Source organism: Tachypleus tridentatus, chromosome 7 (genome assembly GCF_004210375.1).
Source record: "Tachypleus tridentatus isolate NWPU-2018 chromosome 7, ASM421037v1, whole genome shotgun sequence".
NCBI lineage: Eukaryota > Metazoa > Arthropoda > Merostomata > Xiphosura > Limulidae > Tachypleus > Tachypleus tridentatus.
The window spans coordinates 75,843,294-75,868,375 of NC_134831.1; the positions used below are offsets into that span (position 1 = coordinate 75,843,294).

General features: G+C 32.3%; 1 protein-coding gene and 1 long non-coding RNA gene across 3 annotated transcripts in view; both read right to left on the reverse strand.

The window, feature by feature from the left end:
* LOC143256001 (uncharacterized) overlaps positions 1-783 on the reverse strand; it is a 94,232-nt gene extending 93,449 nt beyond the window's left edge. For both annotated transcript variants that reach the window (XR_013030958.1, XR_013030957.1), the window contains exon 1: positions 421-783. This is a non-coding gene — a long non-coding RNA (uncharacterized LOC143256001). The remainder of the gene's footprint in view (positions 1-420) is intronic.
* Positions 784-19,984: 19,201 nt separating this feature from the next.
* Positions 19,985-25,082, reverse strand: part of LOC143256003 (CD63 antigen-like) — a 32,320-nt gene continuing 27,222 nt past the window's right edge. Inside the window, exons 6-7 of the mRNA XM_076512527.1 lie at positions 23,384-23,467; positions 19,985-20,631 (exon numbers count right to left, since the gene is read on the reverse strand). Coding sequence (XP_076368642.1) covers positions 20,566-20,631; positions 23,384-23,467 — 150 coding nt within the window. The 3' untranslated portion in view covers positions 19,985-20,565. The remainder of the gene's footprint in view (positions 20,632-23,383; positions 23,468-25,082) is intronic.

Here is a 25,082-nt window from a genome sequence, read left to right on the forward strand (position 1 = left end):
ATAGCTGTATTTTGATACACGAAACCTTACTCAGCTTTCATCTATCATTCTGTTGTGTAGTTTTAAAATTCCAAATCTCATAATACCTCACACAAGTCTTGATACCCCAGTGTGCATTATTTGTTACGTTATGTTTTTTCACGATTTCTTTCACTGATTTCCATTTCTACGTTACGTTATTTCAATTATATCTCGCAGCAATCTTTGACGTTAAATAAAGATCATATTTTCTAGTGTTTTGAAGCTCTAATCAAAAGCTATTTCCTCAAACAGAAGTCACCTTCCATCCATGTTAGAAATATATCATATTTTAAAACAATATTATGCGAAACTAAAATACTTAAGCCTGATTAATAATTCCCTATTTAAAAAAAGGCTTAAGAATAGTGCTTCCGAGCTAGTAAGTGTACTTGGACTTACCTCCTATCGTCTGCTGATGTAAACCGATAGCGCCAGTTCGGTTGTGCTTAATAACGACTGGATTTTGCTGAAATTTACTCTCACAATTCAGTTATAAAAGTCAACTACTTATACAATCCAGAATCGTTTACAAAATTACTTTCGAACTTCGAAGAGATTCGTAACAGTAGTTTTGTCTAGATTACTGCGAGTGTGTTGTGGTAGTCTGTACAGTCGTCAGCTGACTTTTCTACTGTCTGTAGACCTCGAGGAAAGCAACCTTTGGTATTTGAGGTTCACAATACATTGTACGACATAGTCTGTAACTTACCGAAATTGTGGTCGAGTCCACTTCGTTGAAGGAAGATGACAAGTTTACTGTTCGTACAGTACTACTTGAAGTTCGGTCGAAATAAGCGTAGGCACCCTGGAATAAAACAATTTTAATTACTTTTAAATTTTATGTAAATTCATTTTCAACTTCTGTAAGTCAGTAAAATAAATAAATAAATATAATAATGTTCGTGTTGTTATGACTTTTTACTGTTTATTCTACTTTTTTCAAACAAACGATTTACTGAACTTTTAAAGTTTTGAAAAATCGGGAGGTTTTTTTTCGAATATTCCCGCAAAACTACAATTTTGAGCTTACATATTATAAAAATTCAGATAGGTAATAAGAACGATCGTCAACTCTTAAAGTATTTTATTGAAATAGTGGGATTTACCTGACACTACTATAACACACCTTCAACCTCAAAGTGCTGTTTGTTTATTTGCTACAACGACACGCATTCTTTGGACCCGAGAATTCGCACCCTGAAAAGGTAAACCAGTAGGCCACGCTCAGTTCACATAAACAGTGTTCTAACTCATGATGACGAGAAACACACTTGAAGTAAAAATGTATTCTCAAGACGGTTGGTTTGGTATAGACTGTTAACCTGAAGATGGCCTCAGAAGATCGAACATTGTTCTGTTTTGATACCCATACCAGCAAATTTGAGTCTCCTAACTCTTAAAGTTGGTTGGTATGGGTTGTTAACCTGAAGATGGCCTCAGAAGATCGATCTTTATTTTAATTAAAGTGTTAATACCCATACCAGCAAGTCTTGAGTCTCATAACTCTAAAAGTCTGTACTTTTTAACACTGTGTTTGATTATTTCAAAACTATTAAAGTTTGAAATTTTAACCCACTTTGATAAATCAGCTAAACGTTTGTTTTTTCATTACTTATAAATATAAACACGAATTTTTCTACGCCTCTTTCTGCATCATAATTTCGGCCTCTGTTTAACAAAAACTAATGAACGGTTTACTGGTTGACGATCAGAAGTTGATTCTATTTTGTTTTAAATCAGTTGCGCAATTATTGATGAAATTTGTCTAAATCCACAATAAAAGAAATACTTTCCAATGTATTCAGTGAAAGACGTATAAATAAACTGTCAATAATAACATTTTCAAAACTTACACTACCTGTGAAATAACTAAATATGTGGCGAAGTATTATAACGAGTATCTACCACTCGTTACAAGTTTTGTATGTTTGTTTTAGCGCAATGCTTATTTGTTTACTTCAGACCAAAGCTACATTGTGATATCTGGTGTGTTCACTGCAAGGAATCGAAAGCACTGGTTTATCGTTTTAAACCTTTAAATTTACCGCTGTGTTACTTATAAAACAAAGAAACCTACGTAGACAATTTATAGCCATCGTGGATGTGTCCCTCAAAACCTACATCAACAGAACAAAGTCTTCTGTTGATTAATAAATTCATCAAAGAAGTAACTTTGACCGATTCTGTAACCAACTAGAGAAACATAAACCCAACTTTTTATTGCTCTGCACGAAAGTTAAAAACATATCTAAAGAAATTGAACCAACAAACAGTTTAACCTGTAACATCTGTAATGCTGTAACTGAGCCCGATAAAACAGAACTTTTCGCCGATTATTATAAAGAATCATTTACCATCCCTTCCCGAGACTCCTTGGTCTCGTGCAATCACAATGAGTATACTGATAAAAACCCAAGTGAATTTGGTAGACACCTTCCAGCCTTACTAACTGAGATTGACCTATATTACATAGCGAACCCAATCACAACAACTGAAATTAAATTACAAGCCGCAAACCTTAAGAACAAGCACCAGGTGACGACCACCAAACAAATATTATAATTCTTATAAACGCGTATCTAACCCTAATACTACTACATGTACAATACCTGTACAACTTATTTACAATTCAACTACTACACATTCAATGTTGGAAGTCAGTTATTATCAGAGTGATTTCCAAGAAAAGCTGCAAATCCTGCAGCCCGCTTGATATCAGATCTGTGAAAAAAATCCAAGAATAACAAACCAATCAGGACATACAAAACGCAAATAGAAAGCGCGGGCAGACTGTGGATAATTTGATAATATTAACAGGGTAAGTATTACAAGAATTAAACCATAAACATTCTACAACAGCCACGTTTCTCGACGTTAAAAAAGAATTTGATTCAGTTTGGTATAATGGCCTCAAATCCAAGCTCACCCGTTCCACCTACTATTACAAAATAGATAGCTAGTTTTCTGAGCAGCCACTCGGCTAAGCTGTGCATTAGTAACACTGTACAACATTTTTTTTAAGTTTTGCTTCCTGAAATGTTTTTGCTGATTGTGACAGGTACCTGGTAGGTATGCACAAATATAGTTCTGGTTTAGCTTCATCACGTAGGAACTCTAAGAAATAGACAGTTAACTGTTTACCGGCAATAACCTATTTAATTACGTTTATGTTTCTAATACGCTATTAAGTTCAACATAATTAAAAGTGTTTTGCTCCTGATTTTCGTTTATATTCAATGTCCGGTGCACCACGTTGCAGTGTCCAACAGTAGTCAGCAAGCATTGACGGATTCCAGTAGCCCTGATATCGTTTGTCCATTGTGATAAAACGTAAGATTTCGATGAAACGGTACGTGATGGGCAAATTTGGATGTGATTTTCGTGATCAGCAGCTAAAAATTTATAAGGAAAACCCAACAGTGTTCAAGAAGCAAAAACTTTGTTGTGCAGTGTAACTGAAACTTTATATTTAATTCAAGAGTTTCTCGAGGTTCAGTTCTAAGTCCTTTACTGTAGAGTTTCTATGTAAACGACTTATCTAAGCCACGAGACGCATTCAACCATTTATTTGTTTCTTTGTTTTGAATTTCGCGCAAAATGGAACTATGACATAAGCGAAATTTATCAAATAAATTAAATAGCATCTTGAAACTTAAAATAAGGATAAAAATTAGACTTAATACGCAGATATACATAAATATTTGTATATAGTATATAAACATTGCCTCTAGAGAGACAACAGAAAACTGTTGAGGTTCTCTATAGATGACAATTTCTCAGCACCAACATTTAAAAGGTATTTTCGAGAGTCCTTAATTATCCTCATTACATATAGTGTCTCCTTCAGTCAGCATTTTTAGCCATCAACTATAAGTTTTCAGTGTCATCAATCAGGGATGCAGTAAACGTTCTCACATTTCAGTTCTTATTGTGGCTTTGTCTTAACGGTTCCAACCACACCACTTTATTGTCACATTGTTCAATTCCTCTGAAATGGCACATGGGGTGGAATCTATGGCGAATCACTCATGGAAAAAAATGGCAGCTAAATTTGTAAAATTATGCAGTACTGGGAATATATCTTGTGATGAATGTGCCTCCTACACTCGAATACCGTGTCAGTGCACCGTTGGTACATACCTAAACAGTTATTAAGCTGTCATTTACAATGAGTTTCTTCCCTTTGATATTGGAACGATAGGTAACATCTTGGCTGAATATACGAAGGTTAAAGTCATTGCCACGGTAGACTCTATTTGCTGGAAGTGTTTTGAAATGCATCATGGTTCTTTTATGGTAATATTTTGTACTATAAAAGCTCTATTTTCCATTTGGATCTCTGGTAACCAGTACTGGATCCTAAGTGTCAGTGAACAAAACCTATTTCTTCACAGTACTTTTATCAGGCGTCATTGACCACATGCAAAATTAAAAACATAATAAGTAGTAATTTTAGATGTACTCACATCGTATTAATGCTTCTAAAATACAGCTTCAAGTGTATAAATTAAAAAGTGTTTTTATAAAGGTACAAGGGAAGATGTGATTCTATTCACAAACTTAGTGTTATCATACCTCCTTTTGATAGATAAATAAATAAATAATATAAAATTATATATTCAAAGATCTAAACACGCCCTCTACATTCCGACACTCAGTTACACAGCCCCTTTCAAACATGTGGTCAGCTTCCGGTCAGTTACCTCTTTCTGTCTTTGTGAATCTGACGATGACCGAAGAAGGCCGAAATGTTGTTCGCTCCTCTACGTAAAAAAAAAAAAAAACTCAACCCAAACGAGCCGTTTTTACATATATATTTTTTCTCTACAAGTGGGTTTTCTCGACATCACTGATTAAAAGTTTTTTTTAATTTACTTACTTGATTCTACTTCATAAGAAAAATAAGTAGTCAAGAACAAAAGCTTTATGTAACAAAAACTTGGCTGAAAACGTCTAGTGAATTCAACCTGAGATAGGACAAAGGTTCAGCAAGTGATTTAGAGTTACATAGCATGACTACCCCCATCAGGACCTGCCCTTTTCCAAGAAGAAATCAAACAAACAAAATTCAACATATATGCTACGTCTCACAGTATCAATGGCGAATGAATTACCTCTCTACTGAAAGATATGCTCGTCTCATACTGTGAACAAACACTGGTGCATTAGATATGTACATACCTGGCTATTGGTGCCGTCAGGGATCAGATATACCAATCAGCGACTCACGTGTATTTAATTTTTCCATCAAAGCGCTAGTTCCAATGGGTAATAGAAGTAAAGCTGAAAACCAAATAACTTGTAAACAATGAGTAAATTCATTGATCTAGAAGGTTTTGTAATTTGTTTAATGCATAATTTCAAGTTTTTTACCAAAAAAATATATATAATCCAGATAAACGTGTAAAATTACGTCTGATATCAGAAATAAATCCAACAATATTCCCGAAATGAACATAAGAATTATGTTATAATATTAAAAATAGTTCAGTTAACATAAGTTTTAAGTATAATGAAAACCTTACTCCAAAATATTAACACGAAACACTCATTAATATCCACAAAGTTTGAAAATAATTCAACTGAGCAAACCACACATATTTCTAAATCAAAATGACTTGAAAACAACAGGTAAATATCTTATTTTTCATTGATAAAGAACAATTAATCATAATTTTACTTCATAAACACAAGTTTATGAATGTCGTACTAGACTTGTAATTCTGGTATTCAATGGATGCTAGGATTGGTTTGTTTTGAATTTGGCGCAAAGCTACACGAGAGCTATCTGCGCTAGCCGTCCCTAATTTAGCGATGTAAGACTAGAGGGAAGGCAGCTAGTCATCACAACCCACCGCCAACTCTTGAGCTCCTCTTTTACCAACGAATAGTGGGATTGACCGTGACTTATAACGCCCCCACGGCTGAAAGGGCGAGCGTGTGTGGTGCGACAGGGATAGATGCGAGTAAAAACGTTTGTGAGAGTGAATCTGAAACTATACTTATCAACTGTTGTAATGCTAAACAATCTGTAATGTATTTATTAAACTGTAGCATAATTTATTGGAAAAAGAAAGAAATAATCTATAACTTCGAAATTAAAGTACCTGTTTTGTAGTGGAAAGACATTGTTTTCAGGTTATAAAACTTTTAAAATAACCTACAAAAATCCAGTTAAGTAAATAATATCACAGTTTACTCAGAAACACTGTTATCTTAGTTTTCCATACTCACTTTTGTTGGGAAAGAACATTGAAATTCAATTTTTTGTTTGTTTGTTGTTAAACACCAAGTTATACATTGAGGTACCCGTGTTCTACCCACTACATGTGTTTTGAAGTTATTTTCACTTACTGAAAGACACATTGGTCAAATTGTACAAAACTGTTGTGACATGAAAAACACCTGTTTCTAATCCTTTTAACGATGACTAATATTATAATAGAAACATTGTTTTTGTTCTTCGATACAAAGTATTACATAATATTTAACAATTTTGGTAAATTAATCTTACTGAAAAATATTTTTTTTACGTTTTAGTAGTTAGAAGACATTTATAACGAATGCTGAAATGTTTTTTTAAACATTTCAATGGTATTTTTGTATTATATATATATATAAACTAGTTTATAATACTTCATGACGAGAAACCTACTTGAAATAAATATGTATCTCAAAACGGCTAGTATGGGTATTAACATTTTTATTTTACTATCCGTTCTGAGATATCAGTTTATAATAGTTCATTGTACGACATCAATTTATTGCCCACAGACTGAATAACAAAGTATTCGGCATTTACGAGAAAGTTTGGTTGTTGGATTTCACTGGATAGTGCTAGCCATCCATAATTTTGATGTGATACGCTAGAGTTAACATTGCCCACTGCCAACACGGTGCTATTCCCTAGAAACAAAGAATAGAAATGACCCCTGAACTGGACAAAAGGTGTCTGGGCAGTAGTGTTCTCACTCCTGGTACCATTATGTTTCTCATCATTCGAAACTCTGGTTATCACAGTGCCTGTCTACAGTTTATGGACCCTCGTACACTGACAGTCTGGATACAACATATGGAGGATGCCACGAAATGCAGGTCCCTGTTTATATTTCTTTTTGCCAAATGAAATTTACTAATTTTAATAAAAATTGTAGTAAAGGATCAGTAAAAAACTACTGACCGTCTAATTTTTATCTATCCAAACATTCCCGTAACTCATGAAAGTCATCCTATGTTTAGTGTAAATTAAATACAAGTTATAGTTTGTGATTATAAAGATTATACAATAGAAACTACGTTACCTACTAATGGAGTGCTTGTCTACATTTTACAGACCTTTGGCTGCATATACTGACAGTTTAGGAATGAGATTTCGAGACTGTCATCAACGATGGGTTTCTTATTTTTTTCACCAAGTGATCTTCACTAAATTTAATAAACCTTATAATAACGTCATTGACGTTTAAGATGTAAAAACTAAAACCCTTATTATTATGTTATATACTATGAATAATACTACTACTAATAATAATAATAATTTAACTATACTAAGCACGGTCTTTGAAGAACGGTGTTTAAAGATAAATCTCATTTAATGACATTGGTGATTATCTGACACGACTGTTCCGGAGTGGTCAGGTGGTTAAGGCACTCGACTCGTAATCTGAGGGTTGCGAGTTCGAATCCCCGTCTCACCAAAACCTTAGTGAGACCAAATTCGTAAACCCTGTTGATACATATGATCTTCTAAGTACGTCTAGATAAATATAAGACTTGTATACGTTTTAGTAAATTTCTTAAACGTGCATTTGTTTCGTCTCTCAAACTCACCATAAAAGGTTAAACTGGAGGCATAATTATGTAAGAACCATTGATCTAGTCAAGCTTCGAGCGTGTTAAAAATCTGTTAGATTTGAGACTGAACACTAGTTGTAACTGATAAAACGAATAATAGAATATAATGTTATTGGTAGAAGTGTAAACTAAAATACATCACATGTTACACACACTATCAAAATTTATGTCTTATAATAAATTTAGTGTTTGTTTTGACGTAATGTTATAGAAATTAAAAATATAAGCTAAAAGCTATAGTAATGTGAATATAATGTACAAAAGTTGTATTAAAGCTAATCCAGTATTTGATAAATTAAAATGTTTGTAGTATATTAATGCACCTTGTAAAGTTTTATATAAGAAACTCACAGAACACTGGTTTGTAACTGAGAATTTGTATACATTTTAAATGAAAAAATAATTCATATTACCGTAACCGATTTAAAATCCCAGTAAGAAAATGTGTTTGGAAATAGTTGAAGAATAATCACTTGATTTGTAATTAAAGACTCTTTTATTTTTATGATTATAATTGTTGTTTTTTTTTTTATTTCGTTGTGCTCGTTTCTGATAAATGTATTTAACGCTTTGGAAAGCTAGTAAGATTAAATGACATAGTTTACACAAAGTGAAGTTTTAAAAGATACGGAAATAGGAATTCTAGTATTTCTGTCAGTTTGGTAAACACAAATGCATTACATGTTTTAGTTTTAGGCGAATACAAGATCAAAGTTTTGAATTTTGTCATCAACTAATGTGTGCCAGTAACATGTTAAAGTATGTTAAAATAGCCTACACCAGTTGTCATGCGCCAGTAACATGTTAAAATAGCCTACACCAGTTGTTATGTGCCAGTAATATGTCAAAATATCCTACACCAGTTGTTACGTGCCAGTAATATGTTAAAATATCCTACACCAGTTGTTATGTGCCAGTAATATGTCAAAATATCCTACACCAGTTGTTATGCGCCAGTAATATGTTAAAATATCCTACACCAGTTGTTATGTGCCAGTAATATGTTAAAATATCCTACACCAGTTGTTATGCGCCAGTAATATGTTAAAATAGCCTACACCAGTTGTTACGTGCCAGTAATATGTCAAAACATCCTACACCAGTTGTTATGTGCCAGTAATATGTTAAAATATCCTACACCAGTTGTATATTTGTGACACTGGTAATCAAGTATTTAGAATTCATTAGATGACAAACATACAGAAGAAAAAATTGGAAGAATATTACTTATATAGAGTAGTATCTACTTATTTTTGACAAAGTTTATCGAGCTTTTAGTGTATATGCAACTAGTTTCAATCAGCAAGAAACAACACTTCGACAAAGATTCGTAGCAATAGTAATTCTGTAAACACTGATGATCAACTTAAAGTTACATCATTAGATTTAACTAAGCATCCTTTTCAGTTGTTAACTGTAAAAAAATTTAAACAAATGCATATAATTTAAAATTTAAAAACAGCAACAAATGGAATAGAAATGCATTATTTAAAAACATTGTTTTTGCCACTGTTAACATGGCATCATCAGGTATTCAACATAATTGTACACAATATTTAAGTACACCCAACTGTTTCATTTATTATAGATTGGTATTCATTTATTAAAATGGCTTTTTTTCACTTTGCATTTAGTCCCCTGCTGGGACAGTGGTAAGTCTTTAGATTTATAATGCTGAAATCAGGCGTTTGATTCCCTTCAGTGGACACAGTAGATCTCATTGTAGCTTTGCTATAAGAAAAACACACACATTTTACGTTTATTAATATTAGGTTTTCGACAAATAATTTTAACAATTTTATTTTTATTACAATGTTTTACTTCTCTAAAATGTTCGTAGACGCACGTCTGTATCCTGCTATTCTAATACTTAAATGTCTACCAGACGTTCTACACTGTAAACTACTTCTTTACATCTACATAAGTAACAGTGTTATAATAGTTGTCTCATTGAAATAAGGGTTTTACTTGTAAAAGTGAAACATCAGATGTGTTACAATCCTGTGGAACTATAAAAAACTTGTCCTTAGTTACAATGTCAGCCTAAAGTAATACTATCCTTAATAAGACTTTGTAAAAACATTATTCACCCATAGAAGCACTGTCAATTTTTTGTAAAACATTTGTAAGTGAAAACTATAAAGTAACATGTGTGAAATATTTTCCAAGACCAATAAAATCATAGAGGAAGAGTACGTTTAACCAATACAGACAAACAAATGAAACTACAAGCTATTATTATATTACTGCATGATATTTAGATATTTATATAAACGTCCTTTTCAGGATGAAACTGTGAAAAGTATGTTGTGCAAATCAGTTGTAAAGTGAAAACAGCAGGTGGAAAAATACACTCACATATATCAAATGTGTACTAAATCATAAAAATATAATTAGCCATCTTGCTCAATATTTATTAAAATGAAATAGTAAGTGTGATAAAAATTGTCAGCACTTTGAATTATATCAGTCCCTTTCTTCTAAGTAAAATATGAACAAAACATCATACTAAATATCCACAATAGGAGTTGTGTTTTTTGTTATAGCAAAGCAAAATTAAGCTATCTGCTGTATCCACTGATTGTAGTGTTGTAAATCCAAAGTATTACTGGTGTCCCACCAGAGAGCAGGAGTTAAATGTCCTACAATTTGGTGTTGAACACCCCCTATGTTGTCATTCACTTAATATTCAAGACACATAACGATTTTCTACAAGCCTTTAAACTCTAATGATTTACAATGTTAAACATGGAAGTAAGTGTCCTTTTCAGGACGAATAGATATTAGTTATAAAAATAAAAACATCAGTAAATGTAAAAAAATGCGACTAAATATAACATCGAAAAGTACAATCAGTACATTAAGTCACGAAAACTAAACCAACTTTCTCGATTAATACTTACAAAAACATTAGATTTTATAAAATCTTTTCAGCATCCATTGAATGCGCTAGTAACGTTATCCTCCTATAGAAACACGTGTAATAAAAAGTAAATCCAGGTTGAATGTTGTATCCTATAGAAATGTAGTAACACTGCCAGTCTTTGTAAAACATGTCTGTGAAAACTATAAACTGTCATATATAACTAAATCTAGACATAGATGACATGTTGAGTCACATTGAAAAAACTATTTGCTCTTAGTAACACAATGCATGTGTGTATTTGTAACACAATTCACATAGTAACAACATCCACCTATAGAAACACCATCAGCCTTTCTAAAACATAAATAATATAGAAATGAAAATTATAAACATAATTTGAAATCTGTATGCAATAGTGCAGAACATCATTCACCTTTTCAAAAGTGAAAATTATAAACACATGTTAGACCTGTACGTGGCCCTGCAGAGCTGTCAGCTTTGTAAACTGCAATTAGTGTTTTACTTATAAAGCAAAATTGAATTAAACCTACACAATGATGACACATTGAGACACCCTACTGCGAGATGACATCTTCTTCCGATGTTAATACTATCCTCACTCATAACATCTGTCTTTGTGAAACATACAGGGTGACCCGTAAGTCTCTACCCATCCATATATCTTATATATCTAGTGTATCTGTGTGCTGTCCCTCATTCTCGCTGCATAATATTATGCGACGCCATGTTCTGTAAGGCATTTTCCTCAACATAGCAGGGGTTATTGTTCCAAATGCCGCGGTAACAGCTACCTTCAACTCATCATTAGTATTATAACGTTGTTTAGACACAATGTCCTTTATATATCCCCAAAGAGAGTTATTACATGTTGTCAAGTCCGGACTTCTTGCGAGCCATTTCATGGGTGCCGGGGATGTTACAGAACCACGACCTATCCATTTGTCTTGAACAGTGTTATTAAGATAATCTCGCACAGTGAGGGCATAATAAGCTGAAGCTCCATCTTGTTGAAACCAAACATCTTCTCTGATTCCAAGTTCATCGAGTTTCGGTATAAACCATTGTTGTAACATGTTTAGATATGAGGTATGGTTTACTGGCTCGTCAAAGAAGTATGGTCCAATAACATGACGCGCATTAAGCACTGCCCACATCATGACATGCAGAGTGTTGTATTCAATTTCTTCATAATAATGAGGATTCTTCTTTGCCCAGAAGTAATCATTTCGTGCTCGACTCGAACGGTAAATTGCGCACTCGTCCGTAAACATCACCTTTCCTCGAGAAGTGATCGTATTGAAGATTTGCAGTAACTCATCACACACCAATTTCCTATTTTCTCTATCAGCATCACTTAGTCCATTCACAAATGTGAGTCGCCATGCTTTAAAGCCCATGTCCTTTTTCATAAAGGTCTGCATGGTTGCTCCTGGGATACCAAGTTCAACTGATCTTTTCCTCGTCAACTTTAATGGTGAGTTAATTATTGACTCTTCCACACCAGCACATGACTCTCTACGTTTAATTGGTCTTTCTGAACGAGGTGCATCCTTAATATTGCCAGTTTCAAACAATTTGCTCTCCCAATTTGACATCGTTTTTCGTGTTGGTGGATCCTTATTGAATCTTTCTCTACATTTGCCAGTTATTGTATCCAGGGTGTCACCAGTATTCTTGCGCTCATGTATCCACGTCCTTGTCACAATACGCTCTTTAAGTGTAAATGGGCTAACATCGGCCATATTTCTCTGAATAAAAAGAAACAAATTTATAATACATGCGTAATTGAATATAACATAATAACATATGGATGAGTAGGGACTTACGGGCCACCCTGTTCATAATCCTCTTAGTAATGCCTACAGAAACCTTAGTAAGATTCACCTATAGCAGAACCGTCCACAGGCTCTCTTGTATCAAACTATGATGTCATCTCTCCCTAAGATAGATATTTGTGCTCTTTGGTACAACTTTGTGGCACTATATTTATGTAAAAACGGCTCGTTTGGGTTGAGATTTTTTTTACGTAGAGGAGCGTAAGTTACGTAAAAAAAAATTCTCAACCCAAACGAACAGTTTTTACATAAATATTTTACTCTACAAGTGGGTTTTCTCGACATCACTGATTTGTGGCACTATGACATCATCATCTGTACCACTGTCCGTGATACAGCCAATCAACGTGCGCATCTATTGTGTCCAGTTAACTACTTATTTATATTTTTACACGGCTACAAATGTCGAGGTTCTGATTCTTCATTTTTCGTAAACGTTTAAATTTTTGTTAACTAGTTTAGAGTTACAACTCGTTTTTAACATTTGTTTACACAAGTTCACGAGCTTAATATACCCCAAATAATGTTAAGACTAGTGCCTTAGAAACCGTCTTTAAAAATGTGATCCACGAAAAACAAACTATAAATACACTCCACAAAAATCTTATCGTTTGTACAAAGTAAAATTAGTTTTGTCATAAAGTTTCATCAGGTTTACCTGGTATCATAGGTGAGATACAAGAAATGATGCAATTTTTTGTGAATGAAAATTGTTTATTGTTGAGCAGAAAGCTAAATTAATGGGCTATTTGTGCACGCCATAGCTAACACCAGATTTTGAACCATAAACTTAAAATAAAATTTTAAAAAATCACATGAATATCCATAACAATAATCTACAAAACATGTCATTTATCAGTTCTATAACTAAAGTAATTTACCTATTAAATTTCAAATATATTATTATAAAAATAAGGCCTAAGCCTCACAACTGTAAACTTAAATATGAGAGAGGGATTAAGATAGCTATGAATGAGCACATTTGTATTAACTTTGTTTCATTAAGAGGGTTTTTATTTTTCGTCTGTTAATGTTGATTTACCATAGAAGAATAAAAAGAAATATTGTTCTTATATATGGATATTTTAAACGTTCTCGCAAGCGTATAGAAATTCGTCTGCTTGACTCGCGAATACAAGCTTTTGCAACCTGTACATTCTGTTATATACAACCTGAAATAACACTGACTACAAGTTTTTTTTAACAAAAATTCACCTAGTTTTGTACGAGGTATGTATAAATATTAATCGTGCTTTAATATCAATTTCATATGGTTTGTTTTTTATCACCTATTTATTAAATAGGAGACGTTTAGAACGAAAGGTTAAACACAAAGAGCATAAGATTCGTTTTCTTCAACTTGTGGCTCAATTTCAAAATAAAGCAAATTACTCGACTACCTTGAACACAAAACTGAAATTCAAGGTTGTAGTTTTTTTTCTCCAACTAGTCGAAGGCGAAACCTGCGATATTATTTATACAAACAGCTTTGTAAGTTAATGTTGCTATAGATACGTGCGTGATTTGCTGCGTTAAATAAATTTTCTTAAGCCTAAGTTCTTGTATCTCACCTTAAAGTGACGTAACTATTAAAACTGTGGCAATATAGGAATATGATATAATTAACTTACGGCGCAACCAACCGTGATACGATTCTATTGATACATCGTCCGATACGTATGATTCACGTATGTTGACGATATTTGTGAAGTTTTCAGTAAACATCACAACTCTTTTGTAGAGGAAAATTAGAGTTTCTAATAAAATATTTTTGCTAAAAGGTAATTATTCAACAAAGAAAGATGGGAATTAAGTACTACATGTCTTAATTTATAAAAAACATTACATGGAAAGTAAAATAAATTAACAATAACAAAATGATTTTTTTTTACTTATATTACCAGCTGCCATTCAGTTTATTGAACCAGAGAACTGAAAAATTCATTGCAAAATGTGAAGTAGTTAAATAAGTGTGTGTGTTTTACTATAGCAAAGCCACATTGGGCTATCTGTTAAGTCCAAGTTAAATAAGACAATGTTAGTAACATAGACAAGACTCTCAAAGTTCGAAGCACACACTGCGATCCTAGGAGTTCAAAAAGCCCGAACGAAAGCTAGATAATATAGCAAATAATATTCATGCGATTTTTTTATTTTTTTATTTTTTGGTGGGGGTCTAAATGTTTACAGTGTCAAAAAAAGTCGTAGTTTCTCCGCTGCTACTTGATTTTATAGTTTAGTAACATTATCTGTGTATTAAGTGTTTGGTAGTTATTTTTATTTTTTAAATATAGGTGCAACATGTATGGCGTAATCAACAAACTAACCACAAGCTTGAGATGTTGAGAGTCAATCACCTATGAAAGTTTTCCAGTGAAATGTTTAAGCAGCTTGTAGTTTGGTGAGCCGATAAAGCATAGAACAGGATGCAGTGGCGGCGCCAGGATATTTTCGTTGGGGGGGCTGAGGTAAACTGTGGAGGGGCTTCCCAAAATACCATCAATATGAAGTATAGACGGTAAATTATAATAATGTAAATACCAAGGTACATTTCAGAAAGATTTGCTATTTTGAACTGCGTTTTCAACGCAATTTTCATTGGAAACTCATGCTCTGATTAATAATTCATTATTACAAATTAGAAATAATCTGTTTATGAAAATATGCGTATATGTAAAAGAGGAAGACCACCTAAATTCTACCCAAGGTAATACATAATAATAAAGAAAATCAAGATTAGCTTAGATTGTAAAGAGTAAAGCTACAAATCAAAAGAAATATAACATAAAGACATAGTTTACATAGCAGAAACGAATTATCCCATGTGAAGTTAATACACTCTGAGGAAAAGTAAGGTCACTATCAGGCTAACTACCTTTTATCTTAATGAAGACGTTAAGTTCTACAGATCTATGTCTCTGATGTTAATTGTTAAGCAACAACGACTATTGAGTTTTCCATATTTTATGAATATATGTAGGTAACAATATTGGAGGGGGGGCTTAAGCCCCCTTTGGCGCTGCCACTGACAGGATGAAGCGAAAATGAAACGACAGGCTCTGTACTTTAGATGTTACACGTTATGAAATGTACGTTTAACCTCCTCTCTTGACTTGACATTTTATCAGTTACTTTGGAAATCTTCCATCTTTTCTAAATTATAAAGCGCTTTTATAACTAAAAATGAATAACTATAATTTGTGGTATTTTTCAACATGTTATTGGGAGTATAGCGTGTGTGGGTAAGTTTCAATTTGCTGTTCATTTTACCCAAGTTACTAAATTATTTAAACCCTCTTATACACCCCTTGTACAAATTAATTGAAACAAGACGGAAAATATAATTTTTTTCACTTTTTTGGGTTTTATTTCTGAGAATCCAAAAATTACCCACAAATTAATACATGATATGACTGCCTTTATTTTTCAGAAAATCATTAATCCGCTTTGGCATCGAGTCCACGAGTTGACTGCAATCTTTACTAATTTTTGAATCGCGGTACCACATTTCAGTTACAGCCTCAATTAGCTTATCTTTCGTAGTACAGTCTTTTCCCCGAAGTCTTTCTTTACAAATCACCCAAAGATTTTCAATAGGATTTAAGTCCGAAGAGTTTCCAGGCCAGTCCAGCACCTTTATTCGCGTTGTAGTCATAAAATTCTTCACAAGTTTCGATGTGTGGCACGGAGCCAGATCTTGCTGAAAAATGCCAGATCCATCTGGAAATCTCTTTTTCAATTCTGGAACGACTCTTCTCTTCAAAACTTCGATGTACTGTGGTTCTCGCATCATACCTTCTACGATATGTAAGCCTCCGACGCCATAGTAGCTGAAAAAGCCCCAAAGCATCTTCAAGAGATGTTTTACGAACTGATTGATGCGAGATTCTTGAAGTTTCTCACCTGGAGATCTGCGAACATGCAGACTTTTTTGACGCTGTACGAAGAAATGAGTCTCGTCACTGAATAACACCTTCCTCCAGTGTTCATGCGTCCAGTTCTTGTAATTCAGACCCCATTGATAGTTTCTTCTTCATTGTGTTGGTAAGAAGTTGTTTTTTGACTGGTCTCCTTGCCATTCTGACGCAATCTCGAATGATGTAATATTTCTCAAAATTTCGTCAGATATCCCAAAACAAATCGACCGTACTGCAAAACACAGCTAATGACGCAGTCTGTGTGAAAAAATGACCTATAGAAAATCAGTGGGTCCGGCGAGCCTACACCGGCCGCCATGCTGAATATTGTAAAATGATCATTTGTTTCAATTAATTTGCACAAGGGTGTAAATAAGTAGCATTCTCTTTGCACTTAGTAACACTACAGGCCTTAATATCATCTAAAGTAATTTATTGACCATTCCTTCTTTTATGTTATGGAGATCAAAATGAGCAAAAGTCCTAAAACCAAGCCCTGAGGTACTCTATTTGTGACATTAATCCAGCTTAACTGAACTCAATTTGTAAACACCTTCTGCTTTCTTCCATCCATCTACTTTTCTGTCAATTTTGCTAACACTCTGCACCACTATAGAGATCATTCTTTTTGCATCTTTCCAAATACTTTCTGAAAATTCAGCTATATAATATCTACAACTTTCCTCTCATCTACTTTAGTAATCTTTTTGCAGATTGGAAAAGATTTGCAAGATTTTCCCTCAGTGAAACCATGTTTACTATCCAATAAATTACAAAATATATTGACAAGTTTAGAAAAGCATATTTTAAGACTTTAAAACTTTTCCAACAAGTGGTGTAAAGAAAGAATTAATCTAAAACTACTGAAACTTAAAAAAAAAAAAAAAAAACGTAGAAAATTGGTGACAAATTCAATCTAACCTCCTTTAATCAGCTTTCTATCTTTTAGCCGTTCAAGATATAAAATTACATTTAAATTTAAAAAAAATTTAAAAAATTAAAATTTAATACCCCAGCCCCTTCAATCATCAAATACAAGCTTTACCACATTTTAAGGGTCCTCAACTTCGTCCTAACTATTTATTTACCCTTAACATATTTATAGAAATCCTCACTGTTTGTACATTTTAAACAGACCTATCATATTCATTTATGTTCCATTTTCCTGCATGATTAACTTTCTTAGTCTGATCTTATAAATCTCCCTTCCTACCAATCAACTTAAATTTCTTAAACCTGAGAGACCATTTTAAACATTTCTCACACTCTTTGACTCCTAACCACTTAGCGTGAATATTTAAAAATCAATCTTTAAACATCTTCAACCTTTGAACAGTAGTTAAATATTTACAACTTAAGATTTTAAACTTCGTAAGCATGACAATATTTTTTTCATCCATGTTTCGAGCACATGATAGGAGTTTGTGTTACATATACTACTAAACCAAACATATCCAATCATGAGATAGAGATGTCCTTTGTTTTTTGACAAGTTAGTTTGCAACCAGTCACAAAATAAATTTAAAAAAAACGTTTCATTGGTCTACTTAAATCTTGATTAAACAGATTTTAATAAAACAAGTAAAGAATAGTGAAAAGCATACACTGGGGGTGTGGGGTGCTGCCTATACATCAGATGAGCATTTCATATCTCCACACACACAAGAAGTGAAGATCCTTTTATCCTCTTTGCATGCCATTCTTTGTACATTTTAGATAAGATCTTTTTTGAAGGTTAAATTTCCTCAATAACCACCTTCATTTTAGTCTACTTTTCTATTAAACCAATTTGGAATCAAGGATTTTACAAATGTATAGTTTTGTTACAAAATTCCTATCGATGCAATGATTTTCCACCAAACTGCCATTCTGAAAAAGACTTAAACTGAATAACTGCACTCTTTCACATGTGGAATTATGAGCCTAATAGAATTTAATTATTTCTTGTTAATAGCAGAATTTCATTGAACAGGGTTGTACACGTAGTGGACAAGTATGGGGTATGTCATGAAAGTTATAAGTTGTGGATTTAACCTACATTGTTATGTCAGTTATACTACACTGAACAGGATACACGACTGAAGAATATATACTTGTGACACTGTCGACACGGAACATTATTTGAAGAAGTTGTATAGTATGCAATGGATTTACTATTTAGTTATTTTAATATTGTATGCAATGGATTTACTATTTAGTTATTTTAATATTGACAACTGTAGAATTTATAGTTAGAAACGCATGCAACTTACATTGTTAAATGTGTATTGTTAAATTTCCACTTATTCATGCAAATTATTGAAGATTGAGTGCAGAAATGAACAATATATTATGCAGGTATGAAAGCAGTAGCATATTATCAATACTGTTGTGCAGGCTGAAATTTATAGGAACTTGCATCACACTTATAAAATAAGCAGCACAATGCACCAAGAGACCAAGTATGTTTACTTATTTACTACTGTTGGTATACTATAAACCTCAAGCTATAGTTACAATTAATGCTTACTTGGAACTTCAGATATTAAAAAGAACTTTTATAGATGTTGAACATTAAGTCATTTAACTTTTGCAGATTAACACTGAACAAATACTTTATATAAGACATTGTATAACTTTAGCTGTGAAGAACTTGCATGTGATCAGCAAAGAGCAAGTTAACTTCCCCATTAACTGAATAGTACCTATACCAACTCAAAACTAAGTCACATCATGAACTCTCAAACAGGATAAAATTCTGGATTAGATAGACTCAAAATTGTTTGTAAAATTGACAAACTTCTATGCAAGTCATTATTTATAAGTTAAAAATTAATGTTTGCATATTTGTATTAAGAAAACTATCAATATTGCTGGCAAATAAGATTTGATAAATCAACATTTAATTAGGTTCTACATTCAACTTCAAGATCAAGGCCATTTTAAATTTTAATGTAACATGTATTAGAAATGTACGTACAATCTTATTGGAATTAACTTCTGATCTAACTTTCATGATAATGGTTTCTTAAATGACTGATTAAATATGCTTAAAAACAAACATTTTGATATTACAAAATGTCATTGAATATTGAAAAATATTAAGCATCTGGCAAAAAACTTCTCAAAGTATTCACGATACATGAAATACAATGGTTTTCCAACAACTTAAGACATTTATCTGAATAACTCAAGAGCTATACTAAGTCATTATCTGAAAAAAGTGACACTTGTGGATTCAACTGGCATACCAATTGATTCTAGAATTGGATTGTAATTACCATCTGAACAAGTTACTGGATTCCAAGATCTAGATTATGAAATATGAGGTTAAGTGTTTAACACTTAAAATTTTAGAATATACACAAAACCATTCAGTATTGGAGATAAATCAAGCTTTTACAAATTAATTTCTCAGTGCATTATAATTTAGCACAAGTTAAGGTAAGAACTTGTTACTTTATATTTTCATGAATATAAGTTCAATCAACTTAGAAAGAACAGATTTATTCAAGTTCCAACACCAGGATTCAGAAAATTCATAGAAATAGTACAAATATACACAAGGAAAACAGGAAGTTTAATAACATGAAATAGACTTGCATAATAAACATCAGTAACAAATACACTTTCAACTTTACAAATGGTGGTAAAATAACTGCTAGTAATTTTAGCTAGCAGAAGGATTATATTTGACACAATTAACAAGACATCCCTTTAACATCAAATGTACAATTTGACAAACAAAAAGTTAATGAATCAAAGTCAGTTAATTAAACAAAATCATTAAAAGAAAAGTTAATTTCCAAGAAGTTTGTCTTTCAGCACAATAAATAAAAATCTATTATAACTACCCTTTGATAGATAAAAATCTCTAAGCTGATAGAAAATAAAGATTCATAAAAATAGCAGAAAACTTTAAAATTTATATGTGAAAAAAAATAAACAGCTTTCATTATCAACTGAAATGTGCTGGCACATTCTCAAGATGCACCATTTGTTACACAATTTTGTGCTGAATGAGACACGTTGCTCCTAGTTGATCTCGACGAGCAACAATGAATGAACTACTTTATACAACTTCATACTCTTTCTTGATTGCACGTGCAAGACAACAAGAAAAGATTATTCCAATGATCTGGAAAAAAGAATTAAGGATATTATACAATAATCTTCCAATAATTAATTTTAAAAAAAACTTGAAAATATACAACATAGTGAGAATGAGGTATGAACAATGCAATACATATGTTTACCAGTATAAAACAAATGTTGAACAGCTCTAGAAGTACATACTGGATTATTGAAATGGTGACATGAAATAGCTCTTAAAAATTTATACATTTCTAAAATGCACAAGAATGATTTAAAACTAAAACACTGAACACACCACAGTACATGGAAAATATTCAAAACACTGATGTCAAAGTTCATGTCACATGAACATAACCTAAAAATTAAATTCTAGAAACAAAGAAAAAGCCATACTCTAGTTTCTTATAGAAATTAGAACAATATTTAACATCAAGTTAAACATTTTTGTAACCAAGAAAAATTTATGTTAGTTCTTCCAACTAGATGGCCTAGGTTAACATTTTACTTTTCAAAATATTTGTCAATTATCCCAAAGCCAAAATTTGGTAATTCCTTTCTTACAGAGACTAACTAGCCTTATGTAACCAACTTTAATTTTACATTTCCAGAATTTTTTCACCCACTAATTTTTCCCCATTTTTCTGTTTGGAGTGTGCCACATTCCAAACATTCTATGGTATTCTGTCTTGATTGTGTACTACTATTTGAGAGTAATAGTAAGGAGGTTTATTTCATGTACATATTAGCTATTAAATCCACAGGTTACTTTCTGCACAAAGTCCCATTGGTGTATCAGTACCTTTTGAACTAATATTTTATAGAAAGATTGTATTTCTGATTCCAATTAATTTAGAATTAGATTTCTTCCATTTAAATTGTAGTGTTAATTTGTTTTTTCTTTGTGTAAAACTAATTTTCTAAGAGTATTAGGAAATTCATTGAATAACAGCAAGACTGGCAGGATACAAATTTTTTACTGACAGTCAACTCAATTTCAGCAAAAAAATTTCAATCTGAACAAGTGTAACACACCATGTTGATCAAAGAAAAAATAATGTAATGCATTAGAATTTAGACACTAGATGGTTACCTTTAACAATATTCACAAGGTGATTATACCGACTATTCCCACATAACAGAGTTCCATTAACTTAATTACTTAAAATTCATTCCATAAAAGGTTTAAAATCTTACGTTTTAGTTTAAAAACACAAAATACTAGATTTACCCATAACTAGCACTACCCACATAGGTCACATCTGAACATAGGAGAGAGTGAGGCATAACCAAGATCACATGACCTACCAATGAAGGACCCTATTAGCAATTCATGCACATTGGCACAGAATTATATAATGGAAGGGAACAAGTGCATCTGTTAAAAGAAATTAACTTTACTTTGACATGTGCAAAAACTTGTAGATTTAATATAAATCCAAATTTAAAATCAAAAATTGGATAGTAGAAAAATGCATGGTATGCATACATACCATAATAGTAACATGATTACAGTACAGTGCATTATACTTTAAAAACACATTTTCTCCTGCTGTTTTCTACTTCTAAATGTATTTTCACCATTGACTATGAAACATGAGGGCAACTCATGAAGTTTCAAAAATTTATTCCAATAATAACAGAAAGGAAGATATCTTACAACTTACAGCACTAAACCATTTAAACATGCATTAACTATGCAAGAATCATTACACTATATTTGTCTATGGGCAAGAAATTTTCCTCCCACACATTACGAACAAACTGGTCAACATCAAAACTAATGCCAGAACAACATGTATCACTCCAAATGGATCAAAACTGAGAATTACAGCCGTCAACAATTATCTAAAGAAAGTTTACACAGTAGAGAAAAACCACTAGAAAACAATATTTGCAAGTACAAACAAAGTTTGTAAATTTAAACACGTTAAAGATGAATTCCAAGAGACTATACCCTTCCTGTTGGTTTTAATACATCATTAATACATACACGATATTATGAATACTAAATAACTATGGAAGACCCTGTCATTGTCTAAAATGAAACTTACTCTCACAAACAGAAAAAATAAAGGTAATTGATAACAAAACCTCAATGATGCAAAAATAAAGGACAATTTATTTGTGGTACTGTTAGGTTGATACCACTATTTTAAAAAGGTGGTTGTACAGTGACTATGAAAAAGTATCTTCACAAACTTCTCTATATTCATACATAATTTTGATGTACATATTCATCTTTATATATTTGAAAAAGAGCTAAATTTTTAGTTAGAAAAGTAACAAGTTCCACTCAATTACACAGAACCTTACTTGTTGAAATTGTCACCTACAATGAGAAAGATCCACTGGACACTTGTACATCAATGATTTATGTTCAAACAGTTTTGGATAACTACCAGATTTGACAGTTAAACAAAAAAAAACTTACCTTTACTTTAAATTGTTTTCTAAAGTACTACCTGGTCTACCAAACTGTAGGTATTACAAGATATTTCTAGTGACTGTACAAATGTTACACACACAAACCTAACATACAAAGTAGAGCTGCAAATGTTTATGTATAAAGATTCACACCTAAAATATTTAATATTACATTTCTACTGTAAGTTAGTAAATGTACAAAATTTGACCAGTGTTTGCAAGTTACAAAGACAGTAAATCCAATTCACCTTTACATAATTTAACAATGGTAACACTTGAAGTGGATTTATTCATGTACAAGATTTTTTTAAAGGTAATCAAGTATTTGAACTAAGTTAACATTTTCCCATGCATAACTAGCACAATCTTACCTGCACAAAAGCTATCCCAATGCCCACACCTCCAACAACCAAGATTTTGTCTTCCAGAAAATTAGCCAAGGCATCGATACATCCCTATAAGTAAATATTTCTGCTCATAAAACTTATTTAACATTGATTTCATACATAGTTCAGGACAGTACTGCTTTCTACAATACAAAATATAAACCTCTTGTTAATTTAAAACTAAATTGATTGTAACAGTTCATATTTGCTGACAGACTAGAAAAAGAAAATCTGTATAAAGTAATGAATACTTTCTGCAATACTACAAAAAATCTCACCATTTCAAGAAGCAAATACAAATTCCTGCAATACAAGAGCAAACTGGTAAAAACAACCACCAAAGTTTCAGAAAGCACATAATACTCAAAAATCTTGTTACTAGAAATTTAAAAAGGCCAACATTCTAGAAACTAGGCCATTGTGGCATATAGAGAGACTCTGACCCAAGTTAGAAAGGCAGAAAAATAATTTATTACATAATACTCATGTCTAATGCATACAAGATAAAGAGAACAATTACAGCTTTGATAGCTCAAGTTGCAACTAATTTCCTCAAATTTTTACTCCTTCAAAATGCAGTAGTACCAGTGTTATAAAAAATGTAAACTTGGAGATAACAATGACTCAGAATACTGGAAAACAAGGAAGTGATAATGGAAACAAGATGAAGGATATGAATGCAATATTTAAATAAAAAACTAAGACTAATCAAAGAAACTTTTACACAGCACATAACCAACTACTTAAAAATAATTTTGGTCTTAAACCAGATCAGTTCTGTACAAGTTTGCATTGGGAGGTTTTTTAACTATCATTTCCTAATTCACCATGGAGATACTAAGTAATGCAGGAAGGGGGGGGGATGTCATCCTATTCCCTATAAAGGTCTAAATTGCTTTGATCTCCATAGCAGAGTTATTCACTCATGAAACCTAAGTGAAATTAACAGTATGAAGCAAAATCAACTGGTCAGTTTTATAATACATCAACTTATTCCACAAGCTCAATCTCACCAGCTAAGAGACAGATTTTCATATGTTAAGCTATTCCTTAAATAAGTATGGTTTCCTATTTAGGTGCAGCACTAATGAAATTTTTAAAGTACCAACAGATGCAAGATTGCTTTTCTGTCAAATATTCAAGTTTTCAAAAAGTTGAGTCATTATAGTAGTTTTCATACAAGTTGGAAAACCTACCCATGTCCCATCCGAAATTACATGATCAATCCCTTGGACAAAATTGTCCACACAAATCTGAATCTGCTAAAACAAAATGTTCAGTTACTTCAATAACTGATTTAGTTTCCTGCAGTAATAAAAAACTAATTAAGTACTTGCTGAAATACTGAACAAGTCTCCAGCTTAATTTAACAGATTGTGAAACAGCATAAATGACAAATTGCAGTCTATCACACAGAATTACTATAGTTACAAATGTATTGGAAAATACGTGCAAGAACAGATAAGCACTGTCTCTTCTTAACATCTTTTGCTAACACTTACCCATTGGAAGCAGAGGAATTTCAGTCTGTAAGGTAGATAATATTAACAAGTGTCCAAAACAATTAAATATAGAAAGTAATAAATCAATAATGTAGCTTCCAATTCATCTACAGTGACTCAGATGACAAAAGGACAATGTTATTAGCTCCCTGCAAATTAAGGCCTGCATCTCCTCAGCAGTT